The following is a 12,869-nucleotide window of genomic DNA, read 5'->3' as shown; positions in this document are numbered from 1 at the left end:
AAAATTATGAGAGACATGGATAGAATGGATCGTTGGAGTCTTTTTCCCAGGGTAGAAATGTCAATTACTAGGGGACATAGGTTTAAAGGAGGTGTAAGAGGCAAGTTTTTTTTACACACAGAGGGTGAAGTGTTTGCAATGCACTGCCAGAGGAAGTGGCAGAAGCAGATACAAAGCAACGTTTAATAGGCATCTTGACAGATAGATGAATAGGCAGGGTATAGAAAGATACAGTCCACATAGAGACAAAAGATCTTTAGTTTAGAAAGGCATCATGCGTCAACACAGCTTGGTGGGCCGAAGAGTCTGTTACTGTGCTGTTCTTTGTAAATGGGAGAACCCTTATTTCTAAACTGTGTGCTCTGGCTCTACACTTTGCCCACGAGGGGAACTTCCTCCCAGCCTCTACTCTGTCGAGGCCCCTCAGAATCATATGCTTTGAAAAGACCACCTCTCAGTCTTCTCAACTCCAATGAGAATAGGCCTAAACAACAAAAAAATACAAGAAATTGGAAAAGATTGACAACAAATTGTAAGACCTGAAAAAAAGCATGGCAGTTAAGTATGGTATATACCAAACGACTTTAAAGTATAAAGATACAGACATGCTAAAATTGAGGACATTGATAAGTGCCATTTTAAGGTTTTTTTTATATTTATTTTTTCGCCATTATTGACTAGGCTAGCATTTATTGCTCACCTACAACTGCCCTTGAGAAAGTAAGCTAATAAGCAAAGATCTCCACAAGTTCAAGAAATACGGACATATAGTAGCATGCAAAAAACAGGTGGTGCTTTCCACGCTCATCTGCTGCAAGGTGACACTTCAAGAGTATGGCTTTGGGTACTCTGTCCCAAGATTGACTGGCCTCAAATTCAGAGAAAGGGGAAAACAGAATAGAACCAACAAAAAAAAAGCAGCACAGGCCCATCCTGCATTGCTACTCAGATTTTCTGTTTGATATTAATAAGGGTTCCTGAGTGGTCAACATGATACTGGGTGTTCTACTTACAGCAGTTTCAGGGAACGGTCAGGATTTTAAATATGGTCGCACAAAGCACAACACCATTGCTACGTTTTTATTGGTTGTGGACCTTCTGACTCCCTTAACTTGGGTGGGGTAGCAATATGTGATGACAGAGACATTTTTCTTGAGCTGGTACCAGAACCTGGAGTTGGGCCTTATGCCTTCAGATTGAAGGAGTTCCTGAAGCCCTATTTTGAATGAATGGCCCATCTGATAGATGGAGACGAGGGAACAGAGCACAATGCATGCCTAAGATAAGAGTGGACTTTTAATTAGGAAAACAAAAACTGGTTCACCAATATCCTTTGGACAAGCACATTGTCATTTGTACCTAGTATGGCTTACGTGTGAGCCATTCCCCCAATGAGGGACTGACATCGATAAGCAACAAGGTGACTTGAGGTGCTGTGATGAAAGGTGGAAATCAATATTGGAGAGTGGTTCCATATACAACAGTACTGGGAGGTTCAAACCAGCACTGGAGATCTATATTGGACAAATAATATTAATATAGTTCAAAATTAAGTTCTGCAAACAGGTTTATCATACAGGAATGCCACTGGGAAATTCTGCACCAATTTTTATTCATCTTTAGAACTGTTAAATACTTCATGCTCCAGACGAAGAGATTAGCCTACCTATCAATTCAGCAGGCTTGTTAGGTCTCTTGTTGATAAAAGTCTCGAAAGCTTCCTTCATCGTATTGACGAACTTCTCATTTTTCACAAAGCATACTTCAATGACATGATTTACTTTATCTTTGAAGTCTAGCAGTTCCTCAACCATCGTCTTGTCCTTTTCAGGATTAACTACCATTGCAGTGCCAAACATCTGGAAAATAAACATCATTTTTTTTGTTCTTTTGTTCTTATTTCATATCAGAAGAGAAGAAAAAAAACTATCTGTATTAGTGTAGCATCTTTAATGTACTGAAACAGGCCAAAGGGCTTATTCCTGTGCTAGAATTTTTTTTGTTCTTTTAGGATGGAAATAGAGTGATATGGTCCCCGGAAGGGTAAGGAGCTTTAGTTCAGTCGGGCAGCATGGTCGGTGCAGGTTTAGAGGGCCGAAGGGCCTAGAATCATAGAAACCCTACAGTGCAGAGAGAGTCTGTTTGGCTCATCGAGTCTACACTGACCACAATCCCACCCATTCCCTACCCCCATATCCCTGTATATTTACACGCTAATCCCTCTAATTTACACATCTCAGAACACTAAGGGGCAATTTTAGCATGGCCAATCAACCTAACCCACACATCTTTGGACTGTGGGAGGAAACCGGAGCACCCAGAGGAAACCCACGCAGACACAAGGAGAATGCGCAAACTCCACACAGACAGTGACCCAAGCCGGAAATTGCAACCAGGTCCCTGGACACATGAAGCAACAGTGTTAACCACTGTGCTGCCAAGCCCCAATTCAGCCTTTCCTGTGCCGTAACTTTTTGTTCTTCTTTGTTCTTTGTCTCAAGGCGATTCACAGAAGTATTTTCAAACAACATGTGACACCAAGCCACTCAGGCAAATGGCCAAAATCTTGTTCAAATGAGACATGCTTTAAAGAGCATCTTAGAGGAGGAAAATTGGCTAGAGAGATTTAGGGAGGGAGACAAGAAAAAGTGTTCTTGGTTTGAGAATTGGTGCTTTCAAACTCTGTAGCAACAACAACTTTAACATAAGAGAACACCCCAAGGTTACTACAGAGCATTAGTAACATATGACACAGACACATAAAAAGATATTAGGAAAGTTGACAAAAGCTTGGTCAAAAAAGGTAGGTTTCAAGAAATATCTTAAAGGAGAAAAATGAGTTAAGAGGGATTGAAAGGTGGAAGAGCAGAATTAGGGCTTAGGGCATAGATAACTGAAGGAGAACAATGGTGAAACAATTATAATTGGGAATGCTCAGGAGTCCAGAATTAGGTGGTTGTAGATATCTCGGATTTTCTTCCAGTCCCAAAACCCTCCAAGTGAGGGAGGAGCAAAGGCCATAGAGATAAACAAGGATAAGAATTTCACAAACAAAACACTGTGAGTGGGAGGATCAATGTAACTCGGTATGAATTGGGGGTGATATAGAAACGTGATTTGGTGCCAGTTGAGACGTGGGCAGCAAAATTTTGGATGACCTCAATTTTATAGAGGGTAAAATGTGGGAGGGCAGTTTAAAAGGTACCAAAAACGTAACCAAAAGCTTCAGCTGGGACAGGGGAGATCAGACAATGCTCTGGGGCTGGAAGTAGGCAGGCATAGTGATGCTTCAGATATACCACCAAGCTCATCCTGGGTGAGGTCAGGACATGGCCCCCCTCCCCCCCACCCCCCAACCCACCCCGTCGCCCTCCCCGACAGGGAGCTCCGGACATTCCGCCTCCTCCCGGTCCAGGCACTCCTATCATTGACAGCATCTGGCCACACTTCCTGCTGAACAGCTGTGCAAGGTGGAAGGAGCTGAAGTATAAAAAATAAATTAAAATGCAAACTTCCTCTTTCTCCTTTAGGTGAACATAAGAACATAAGAACATAAGAAATAGGAGCAGGAGTAGGCCATCTAGCCCTTCGAGCCTGCCCCGCCATTCAATAAGATCATGGCTGATCTGAAGTGGATCAGTTCCACTTTCCCACTGTCTCCCAATAACCCTTAATTCCCTTGACTATCAGAAACCTATCTACCCGTGACTTAAATATATTCAGCGAGGTAGCCTCCACCACTTCAACGGGCAGAGAATTCCAGAGATTCATCACCCTTTGAGTGAAGAAGTTCCTCCTCAACTCCGATCTAAACTGCACCCCCCCCTCCCCCACCCATTATCTTGAGGCTGTGCCCTCTAGTCCTGCTATCCTTTCTAAGCGGGAAGAATCTCTTATCTCTCTTACAACACGATTGTATTCAATGCTGAGCAGGGGCAAGGGGCCATGGAGTCTACAACTGGCACTATTCCTGATGCTTTTCAATTAAAAGCCAGACATTTTCCAACTGTTACAAATTACCACTTAAAGTTCACTGCCTGGCAGTCAGGAAAATAAGATATTACGGTCCATGGAGAAGTAGTCAGGGTCAAAGTGACAGTCAAGTTCACACATTTAGCCAATTAGGAATGGCTGGAATAGAAAAGAGACAGATCTTACAATGGAGCATGGACAGTCTTAAAAACCATCAGCTTCTCTGAATCTGTAATCACCAGCTTCTCCATTTCCCAAAATAAAAATGAAGAAAGTATCTGCCTGTTACTCTCCACTTATTCAATTGCAGCTCCCAGCTTCACTTTCAATTGAAATCCTTCATGATAATTTGTGGTGCAATTTGAAAGGGAGCCCAAAAACAGAGAGACTTGGGAAAACGAGCAGATTTTTAAAAAGCTGGGAATAATTCCAAGTGCCAAATTCGTGTAAAAACTGGAGGAATTCCCGCTGGGGTTTATTTTAGTGGGATTTTCAAACCTCCCATACTCTGCGCACTGCAGGATGCACTCGCGTGAATCTCCTTAAAAATCCAGGGTGGACCCTAACCCAGCTGGAGAGGCCGGTGGCACAGCACTGAGAGGGCCCCTGTGCAGGCACTGATTTGTCAGAGCAGAGACTGGCACTGGCGCAACAGTCCACACTGCCAGCCTCCCGATTGCTGTCCAGCCCCATGATCCCACGCACACATTGCTGACCGTGCCACCTCCCAGCCCTCCCCCCGTGCACTGTAAGAAAGCAAACTATTGCGTTCAACTGCAATTTGCTACCTGAGACAGCATGTTCTCTCATCATTTATAACAATGCCATATCTGGTCTCAAAATCCTTTTCCAATATTTCACTCCTGCTTTTAAACCTGATCTAGATATTACAAATCTGTCACTAATATTTCATTGGATAAGAACCTTCATCACCATGGGCTGAAGATCCTCTATACAGATGACCTGTGTTATCCAGCACAACATAGATCTAGCACAACATTTACAAGATTGATGGGGTCAGTATCCTTAAAAGTCCAAAGATGTGCAAGTTCGGTGGATGGGCCATGATAAATTGTCCCTTAGTGTCCCAATCTGTTTAGGCTTGTGGGATTAATGGGGTAAACGTGTAGAGTTACAGGGATCAGGAAGGAGGTAGGGCATTTGTCAGAGAGTTGGCGCAGACTTGATGGAACTGAATGGCTTCCTTCTGCACAGTCAGGATTCTATGAAAAGAATCAATTCACTTGATTTTTTGAAGAAATACCTTGATATATTCATTCCAATGCTGCAAAAGAACCTGCAGACCACCTTTAACCCTGCTGAACAGCTGGTAAAGAAGAGTGAGGTCAGTTATTCTGTTTTCATCTAGTAGATGATTGAGACCTGGAACAATAAACAAATGAAACAAGGTAAAACTGCCAACTATTACCTCAACAATATCACGAGCACTGTTCAATTCATAAAACGTCCCTGAGAAGCACAGGCACCAAGCTAAAGGGCAGATAAGGACAGATGACCAGAAAGCTTTGGGTGAGCTTTAAGGAAGATCTTAAAAAGGGATATGTCCAAAGATGTGCGGGTTAGGTTGATTGGCCATGCTAAATTGCCCTTTAGTGTCAGGGGGATTAGCAGGGTAAATATGTGGGATTACGGAAATAGGGCCTGAGTGGGATGATTGTTGATTCAGGCTCAATGGGCCGAATGGCCTTCTTCTGCCTAGTAGAAATTCTAAGGGAAGGAGATGGCGAGACAAAATTTGAATCATAGAATCAGTATAGAAAGGGGCCATTTGGCTCATTGAGTCTGCACCGACCACAATCCCACCCAGGCCCTACCCCCATATTCCTACATACTTACCCACTAATCCCTCTAACCTACACATCACAGGACACTAAGGGGCAATTTTAGCATGGCCAATCAACCTAACCCGCACATCTTTGGACTGTGGGAAGAAACCGACGCAGACACAAGGAGAACCTGCAAACTCCAGACTGACAGTGACCCAAGCCGGGATTCGAACCCAGGTCCCTAGAGCTGTGAAGCAGCAGCATTAATACCGTGTTACTATGCCACCCACAAATTTATTCAGGGGATTTCAAAACTAAGGCTGCCGAAGGTACAGCTCTGCCAACATTGGCTAAAATAGTCCATTTGTTAGAGATTGTTGTGGTGGATGAGACAGGGAGAGGCAAGGCTCTGGTGAGATTTAAACACAAGGATGAGAATTATAAAGTTATATTATGGGGGCAATGGCCAGGAGTCAAACAGCGATGACTTTTGTGGGACGTGTTAAAGTGAGCAAGAGCTTTGGAATAGTTGGCATTCATGGGGAATGGCACTTAGGAGGCTTTAGGGTTTTAGCAGCAAACCAATGCAGTTAAAGGCAAGGCTGACAATATCAAAGAGATGAACGCTCGTGGTCCTTACAGGTACAAGATATGACGTTGGACAATAGTGAGATGGCAAACACTTTTGTTCAGTCATGGAGACTGGCCAGGGTCAGTATTCAGAGCACAGCACAGGAACAAAAATGGAAACAATCACATTTTGACAGTGATGTTGCACAGATAGGTGAAGATGGTTAGCTTTTATACAAGAATGTGGCTGATGACCAAGTCCATCATTATCAATAAAAAGTATAGCAGGAAGGCTGGAGGATTACAAATCTCCACAATAAATCACAGCAAAAGAATGAAAAGCAATGCCAGCGTGGGGCCATTTCATTATAATGCAGAAAGTGTCCAGGGTCAGGCCGTCAGGTCTAAGTACAGCACAAGGCCAACAGCTGTTTAATGGACAATGACAAGACTCAAGCTAAAAAGAAAAGGTCATTGATTTTATTTTTACCTTTCTGAAGAATAGCTGTTAGATGTTCACCAAGAAGTTGCTTCTCAACACTGACAATCAACCATTTTCTGTAAATCACAAATGCATCCAATTATTCTTTTTGGAAATGTACAATACCCTCCCTGCTAATAAAAAAAAATTAATACAGGGCATCATACAGGGAATAAGAAAATGGTAAAAACTTCCAGACAAGCCTCATTACAGCACACACCAATATACTGGTTTCACTGAAAGTACTGCAGACAGATGGAGCACATGAACCAAGGATTGAGACCCAACCCAGTCAACCTGTACAACAGCAATGAACAAAACAGGCATAAAACCAAAACAAGAGCAAAAGGAGGATAACAGGCAGTGGGAAACATATTTTGCAAGGAGCCTTGTTTAACAGGAATCTGAAGAGGAGAAACAGCCTGTGCACAGACTCCACTCAATTTTCGCTGGTCACTAGAAAATAACAAGTTTGAGATTACATGGACAGTTTTCTTGGATTGCACTGAGCCATGACAGTGCTTTGGCAGAGAAAGGAAAAGGAAATGAAGATCCACAGGCAGGGAGCAGGGGAAGAGAGACAGTGGCTGGGATTCTCCCAAAAAAGTTAAGTGTTGAATTCACAGAAAAACCAGAGTAAATCACGCTGGATTTTTCATTGGGAGTTTGCACTAGGATCTCCCACACTCTGTGCAATGTAGAATCTCCCACACTCTGTGCATGAATATCAATAGATTTCAGGAGGTGGGGCCTATCCCACTCCCCAACCACCTCCGTCAACCGCCCCCAGGCCATGCCCCCATTATGCCCCTCCCCCTTGGCACTGCCCCATGCCTGATGGGCAGTGCCAAGGTACCCTCTGGGCATGGGCACTTTGCCCCTTAGGCAGTGTTGGGGGCACAGGCTGACACTGCCAAAGTGCCCATGCCCAGGAGGCACCAACCCCCATCACCTGACCACACCACCCCCCCCACCCCCGATGGGCCCCAATTGCCTCCATTCACTCCAGCTGGGTCGTCCCGCTAGTTCCCCGAAGTGGGGAGCTAGTCTGAACCCCGCTGGAGTGGTGGGAGAATTCAGTCCTGGGCCCGCTAGTAGCATTTAAATAGTATGTTAAATATTATCTAAATACTAACTCCGCTTCCCAGCCAAAATCCATAAAAACATAGAAAAACTACAGCACAATACAGGCCTTCGGCCCACAAAGTTGTGCCGAACATGTCCCTACCTTAGAGGTTACTAGGCTTATCTATAATCCTCTAAGTTCCACGTACTATCTAAAAGTCTCTTAAAATACCCTATCAAATCTGCCTCCACCACCGTTGCCAGCAGCCCATTCCATGCACCCACCACTCTCCGTGTGAAAAACTTACCCCTGACATCTCCTCTGTACCTACTCCCCAGCACCTTAAACCTGCGTCCTCTTGTGGCAACCATTTCAGCCCTGAAATCCAGGCCTGGGATTTGCAAACAAGGTGCAAACGCTTGCAGGAATCCCATGATTCTTCTGGCCCACCTCATTGAAAAAAATAGCGCAGTTGGACGGGAGAATCACCCCAGTACCTTCAATGTTGGAACAAAAGGAATGCATCAGCCTAGCACAAATGCAATATTATGGGTTTAACACGGCCAGCCAGCACATGAAGCCCAGATCTCTTCTTTTCAATATTTATTCACTCATAGGATATGGGTGCCACTGGCGAAACTAGCATTTATTGCCCAACTCCAATCATCTTTGAGAAGCTGGTGGTGAGCTGCCTTCCTGAATTGCTGCAGTCCATATGGCATAGGTGCACACACAATACAGTTAGGGATGGAGTTCCAGGACTGTTACTGGACAGTCGATCCATGTGGCATAAGTACACCCACAGTGCTGTTAGGGGGGGGAGTTCTGAACCCAAAAGGCAAACTGACAGGCCAGAAAGGAATAAGCAGTGGTCTTGTAACCACAATGCGGGAAACAATGATCCACTTCAACACAAATTTTCAATATTGAAAACAATAGAAGTAATTGAATAAACTCGTATTTTTATAATAAACTCACACTGTCTGGGGCAGGAGTGGAAGCAGGTACGATTGCAGCATTAACGGGGTAACTTGATGAATACATGAATAGGATGAGAATGGAAAGATATGGACTCTAAGTGCATACGGTTTCAGTTTAGATAGACATCATAATGCAGGCTTGGAGAGCCAAAGGGCCTGTTCCTGTGCTGTACCTTTTATTGTTCTTTTTTGTTTTAATGAACAGCATTATGATTGAATAGCACTGCACAGCATGCTGTTACTCTCAGTCCAAGCTGTCATTTATAAATCCATAACGGTATAACGATCGGATCCTTCACTTTGATTATATTCCCAAAGTTGTTGAAATGTAACTGGTGACAACTTTGTATTGGATGTGATGTGACCAATGGCAACAAGATATAAGGGTCAGCTGACCCAGTAAACAATGGAACCAAATTGCAGAATGATGACTCACTATTAGTAAGAACCTATGTAGAATTGTGGGGAGCTTGGATTGGCCCAGAGCGAACCCTGAATTGAGTAATTTCTTTATTAAACCCTTTCTTTGATTTATACGTTGGAGTAAGTTTTGTTCTATTTTTATTGTCTGCATTTGAAGAGTTATTTCTGACGAAACAAAGGTGACATCAGCATTTTTTCAGACAAATCGGTATTGTTTAAACTGCAAGAATATAAGCAATAAGAGTAGACCACAGGGCCCCTTGAGTCTGCTCCCTGATTGGTCAACTGATCTTGGGCTTCAACTCCAATTTCCCACCTGTCCTATACATCTTCACCTTTTGGCAGTGGAGAACATTGGAAAAGCACGGGACACGCTTCACCTGCAGAGTTAGACAACAGAGCGTGGTTCAAGTCCCCCACATCTTTGGGCAACAGAGAGCATTGGGGTCAACTTGGGAGGGAGGGTGCATGTGTCCTGTCCGGGGTGGAGGGTGGTGGTTGCTAGGGACCGGGGGGCCACCGTGGACCAGTTGTGGGGGAGAATGCTAAATTGCGCCTAAGTGTCAGGGGGATTACCAGGGTAAATGCATGGGTTTACAGAGATAGGGCCTGGATATGTTTGTTGCCAGATCTGACTCAATGGGCCGAAAGGCGTCCTTCTGCACTGTAGGGATTCTATGATTCTCGGCAGTAGATTAAAAAGCAGGATCTTTAAAAGGTTGTAATCTCTGGATTACTCTCACTGCGACATGCCAGCCAGTATAGAAACAAGAAAATAGGGCAGATGAAAGCATTGCTCAAGAGGGTTTTAAATTCCTGGATCATGGACTGTTTCTGGGGAAGTTGGGACACGTAAAAATGGGACAGTCTGCATCTAAACCACATTGGGGTCAACATCTTCTGGATAGGTTTGCCAAGAGTTTGAACTAGGTTAGTGGGGAGGGGACACAGAACATTAACAAAATAAGAGTCATCATTAAGTAAAGGATGTCAAGAAAGTAAGGCAAAACTGGATAGTCTTTTATTTTAATGCTAGGAGTATAAGGAGTTAAGGATGTAGATTGACACATGGAAGCGTGATATTGTTGCCATCACACAGAAATGGTTGAGGAAAGGTAGGACTGACAACTCAACATTCCAGGGTGCAGGATCAGAGGAAGGTGTAAAAAGGGATGTGATGTTGCACTTCTAATTAAAGAGTCAAATTATTGCAATAAGGAGAAATGAGATCTTGAAGGGTCTTCAAATGAAGCATTGTGGATAGAACTTAGCAATATAAAGGGGACAGCCACACTGCTGATAATGTATTATAGGCCCTCAAAGAATCAGGAATAGGGGAGCAAATATGTAGACAATTCACTGAAGTGCACAAGAATAATAATTGAGTAATTATAGTAGAGGATTTCAACATCCCCAACATACACTCAGACAGTCATGGTGTAAAGAGTTTAGAGGAGACGGATTTAAGAACATAAGAAGTAGGAGCAGGAGTAGGCCATCTAGCCCTTCGAGCCTGCCCCGCCATTCAATAAGATCATGGCTGATCTGAAGTGGCTCAGTTCCACTTTCCTGCTTTCTCCCCATAACCCTTAATTCCCTTGCCTACCAAAAACCTATCCACCCGTGTCTTAAATATATTTAGCGAGGTAGCCTCCACCACTTCAACGGGCAGAGAATTTCTTGAAATTGCATATGTCGAAAGCCCAGCAAAGAAGGGAGCAGCACTGGATCTTGTTCTGGGGAACCAAGCCAGACAATTGCTCAATGTAGCAATAGGGGAGCATTTTAGTGATAGCAACCACAACATGGTATGGTTCAAGTTTGTTAAGGATGAGAAAGATGGCTTGCAAAAGACAGCTTTGGACTGTGGGAAAGCAGATTTTAGTACAATAAGGCAGGACCTGGCCAAAGTTGACAGGGGACAGCTCCTCCCCTGAAAGTCTATAATGGAGCAATGGGGGACATTCAAGAAGGAAATCGGGAAAGTACAGGTCCAGCACGTTCTCTATAGGGGGGAAAAACATAGGAGCAATAAGTTCAGGGAATTCTGGATGTCTAGGACAGTTGAGGATAATATACGGAAGAAGAGAAAAAGGCTTTTAGCAATCCAAAGGAGGCAATTCAGCTTCAGACCTAGAGGAATATACAAAGTTCAATGGGGAACTTAAGAAATTAGAACAGCAAAAAAAAAGGAAGCATGTCAAAGAACTTGTAAACACGATCAGGAAAAATCCTTCTGCAATAATGGAACAGCATACTTTTAGAATCTTGTTTTACTCCATTTGTTAATAGTTTAGTAAATTTGTTCACTGTTAGGTAAATAAATCATTTTATATTGATTTAGAGAAGTAAGACAAGGGGGTATTTAATCATAGAATTCCTACAATGCAGAAAGGAGGCCATTTGGCCCATCAAATCTATACCAACCATAATCCTACCCAGGCCCTATTCCCACAACCCCATGCATTTACCTGAGCTAGATCCCCTGACATCAAGGGAGAATTTGGCATGGCCAATCCACCTAACCCGCACACCTTTGGACTGTGGAAGGAAAGCTATGCAGACAGTGTAAACTCCACACAGACAATGACCCAAACCAGCAATTGAACCCGGGTCCCTGGTGTTGAGAGGAAGCAGTGCTAACCACTGTGTCACCGTGCCACCCCTAACGAATGGCAGAACACTAGGAAGCTCAGAGGAACAGATGGATCTTGAGGTACTTATCCACAGATCCTTGAAAGTGGCAGAGCAGGTGAATAGGGTAGCTAAGAGGCATTTCAGACACTTGCTTTTCTTAGTTGTTGCAGCAAGGACGTTATGTCAAAGCTGTACAGGTTGTTGGTTAGGCCACAGCTGGAGTACCATGTACAGTTCTGGTCACCACACTATCGGAAGGATGTGATTGCACGAGGGGGGTTAAGAGGAGATTCACTATCATGTTGCCTAGGCTGGAGCATTTGAGTTATACGGAGAGACTAGGTATGTTTGGACTGTTTCCTTTGGAGCAGAGAAGGCTGAGGGAGGACATGATTGCAATGTATAAGATTATGAGGGCTTCCTTATACATCCATGACTCCAAATCCAGCATCACCTGTATCACTAACACTAACTAGAAGGCCCTAGCTAAGGAGACCACTCAATTCTAGTCATTTCATTGATAACCTCCTAAATTATGATAGGTTTGTAAGCACACTGCAACCAAAACAATCACCAAAGAGAAGGTTGTCAAACTAAATACAACCAAGACCGCGCAGGCAGTGTTTACATCGATTTTACATACTCTCTCCATTTAGAGACATGCCCCATTTTTGCAATTCTACAGAACTTAAACCGGAGCTCTTAGTAGCCTGACTTAGGAACCTGTTTCCAGTTAAAAACCACACATTCTATCCATACTGAGCAACAGTAAGCTTCTTGTTGCCTTGTTTGGTTAGTACGTGTTAGGTTGCTGGCTCGAAGAGCTACCGGCTACTGAGTCAGGAATATCTATTTGGACACAATCCACTAATAGTAGCAATATGATGTCCAACTCCTGACTTCCTTCCCTCCTCCTAAGCAAATGAGAGTGCAGCACAATTTATGAATTGGCT

At 43.7% G+C, this 12,869-nt stretch overlaps 1 protein-coding gene across 8 annotated transcripts in view; it reads right to left on the bottom strand.

The window, feature by feature from the left end:
- Nucleotides 1–12,869, bottom strand: part of cul4a (cullin 4A) — a 76,921-nt gene that overhangs the window by 40,159 nt on the left and 23,893 nt on the right. For all 8 annotated transcript variants that reach the window (XM_080204091.1, XM_080204092.1, XM_080204096.1 and 5 more), the window contains 3 exons: nt 6,820–6,887; nt 5,237–5,355; nt 1,667–1,859 (listed from right to left, as the gene is read on the bottom strand). In XM_080204091.1, coding sequence (XP_080060217.1) covers nt 1,667–1,859; nt 5,237–5,355; nt 6,820–6,887 — 380 coding nt within the window. The remainder of the gene's footprint in view (nt 1–1,666; nt 1,860–5,236; nt 5,356–6,819; nt 6,888–12,869) is intronic.

Source organism: Carcharhinus amblyrhynchos, chromosome 15 (assembly GCF_965287045.1).
Source record: "Carcharhinus amblyrhynchos chromosome 15, sCarAmb.v2.hapA, whole genome shotgun sequence".
NCBI classification, from domain to species: domain Eukaryota; kingdom Metazoa; phylum Chordata; class Chondrichthyes; order Carcharhiniformes; family Carcharhinidae; genus Carcharhinus; species Carcharhinus amblyrhynchos.
Note: the sequence above shows the minus strand (reverse complement) of the source record. Positions and strands in the feature narration are given on the sequence as shown.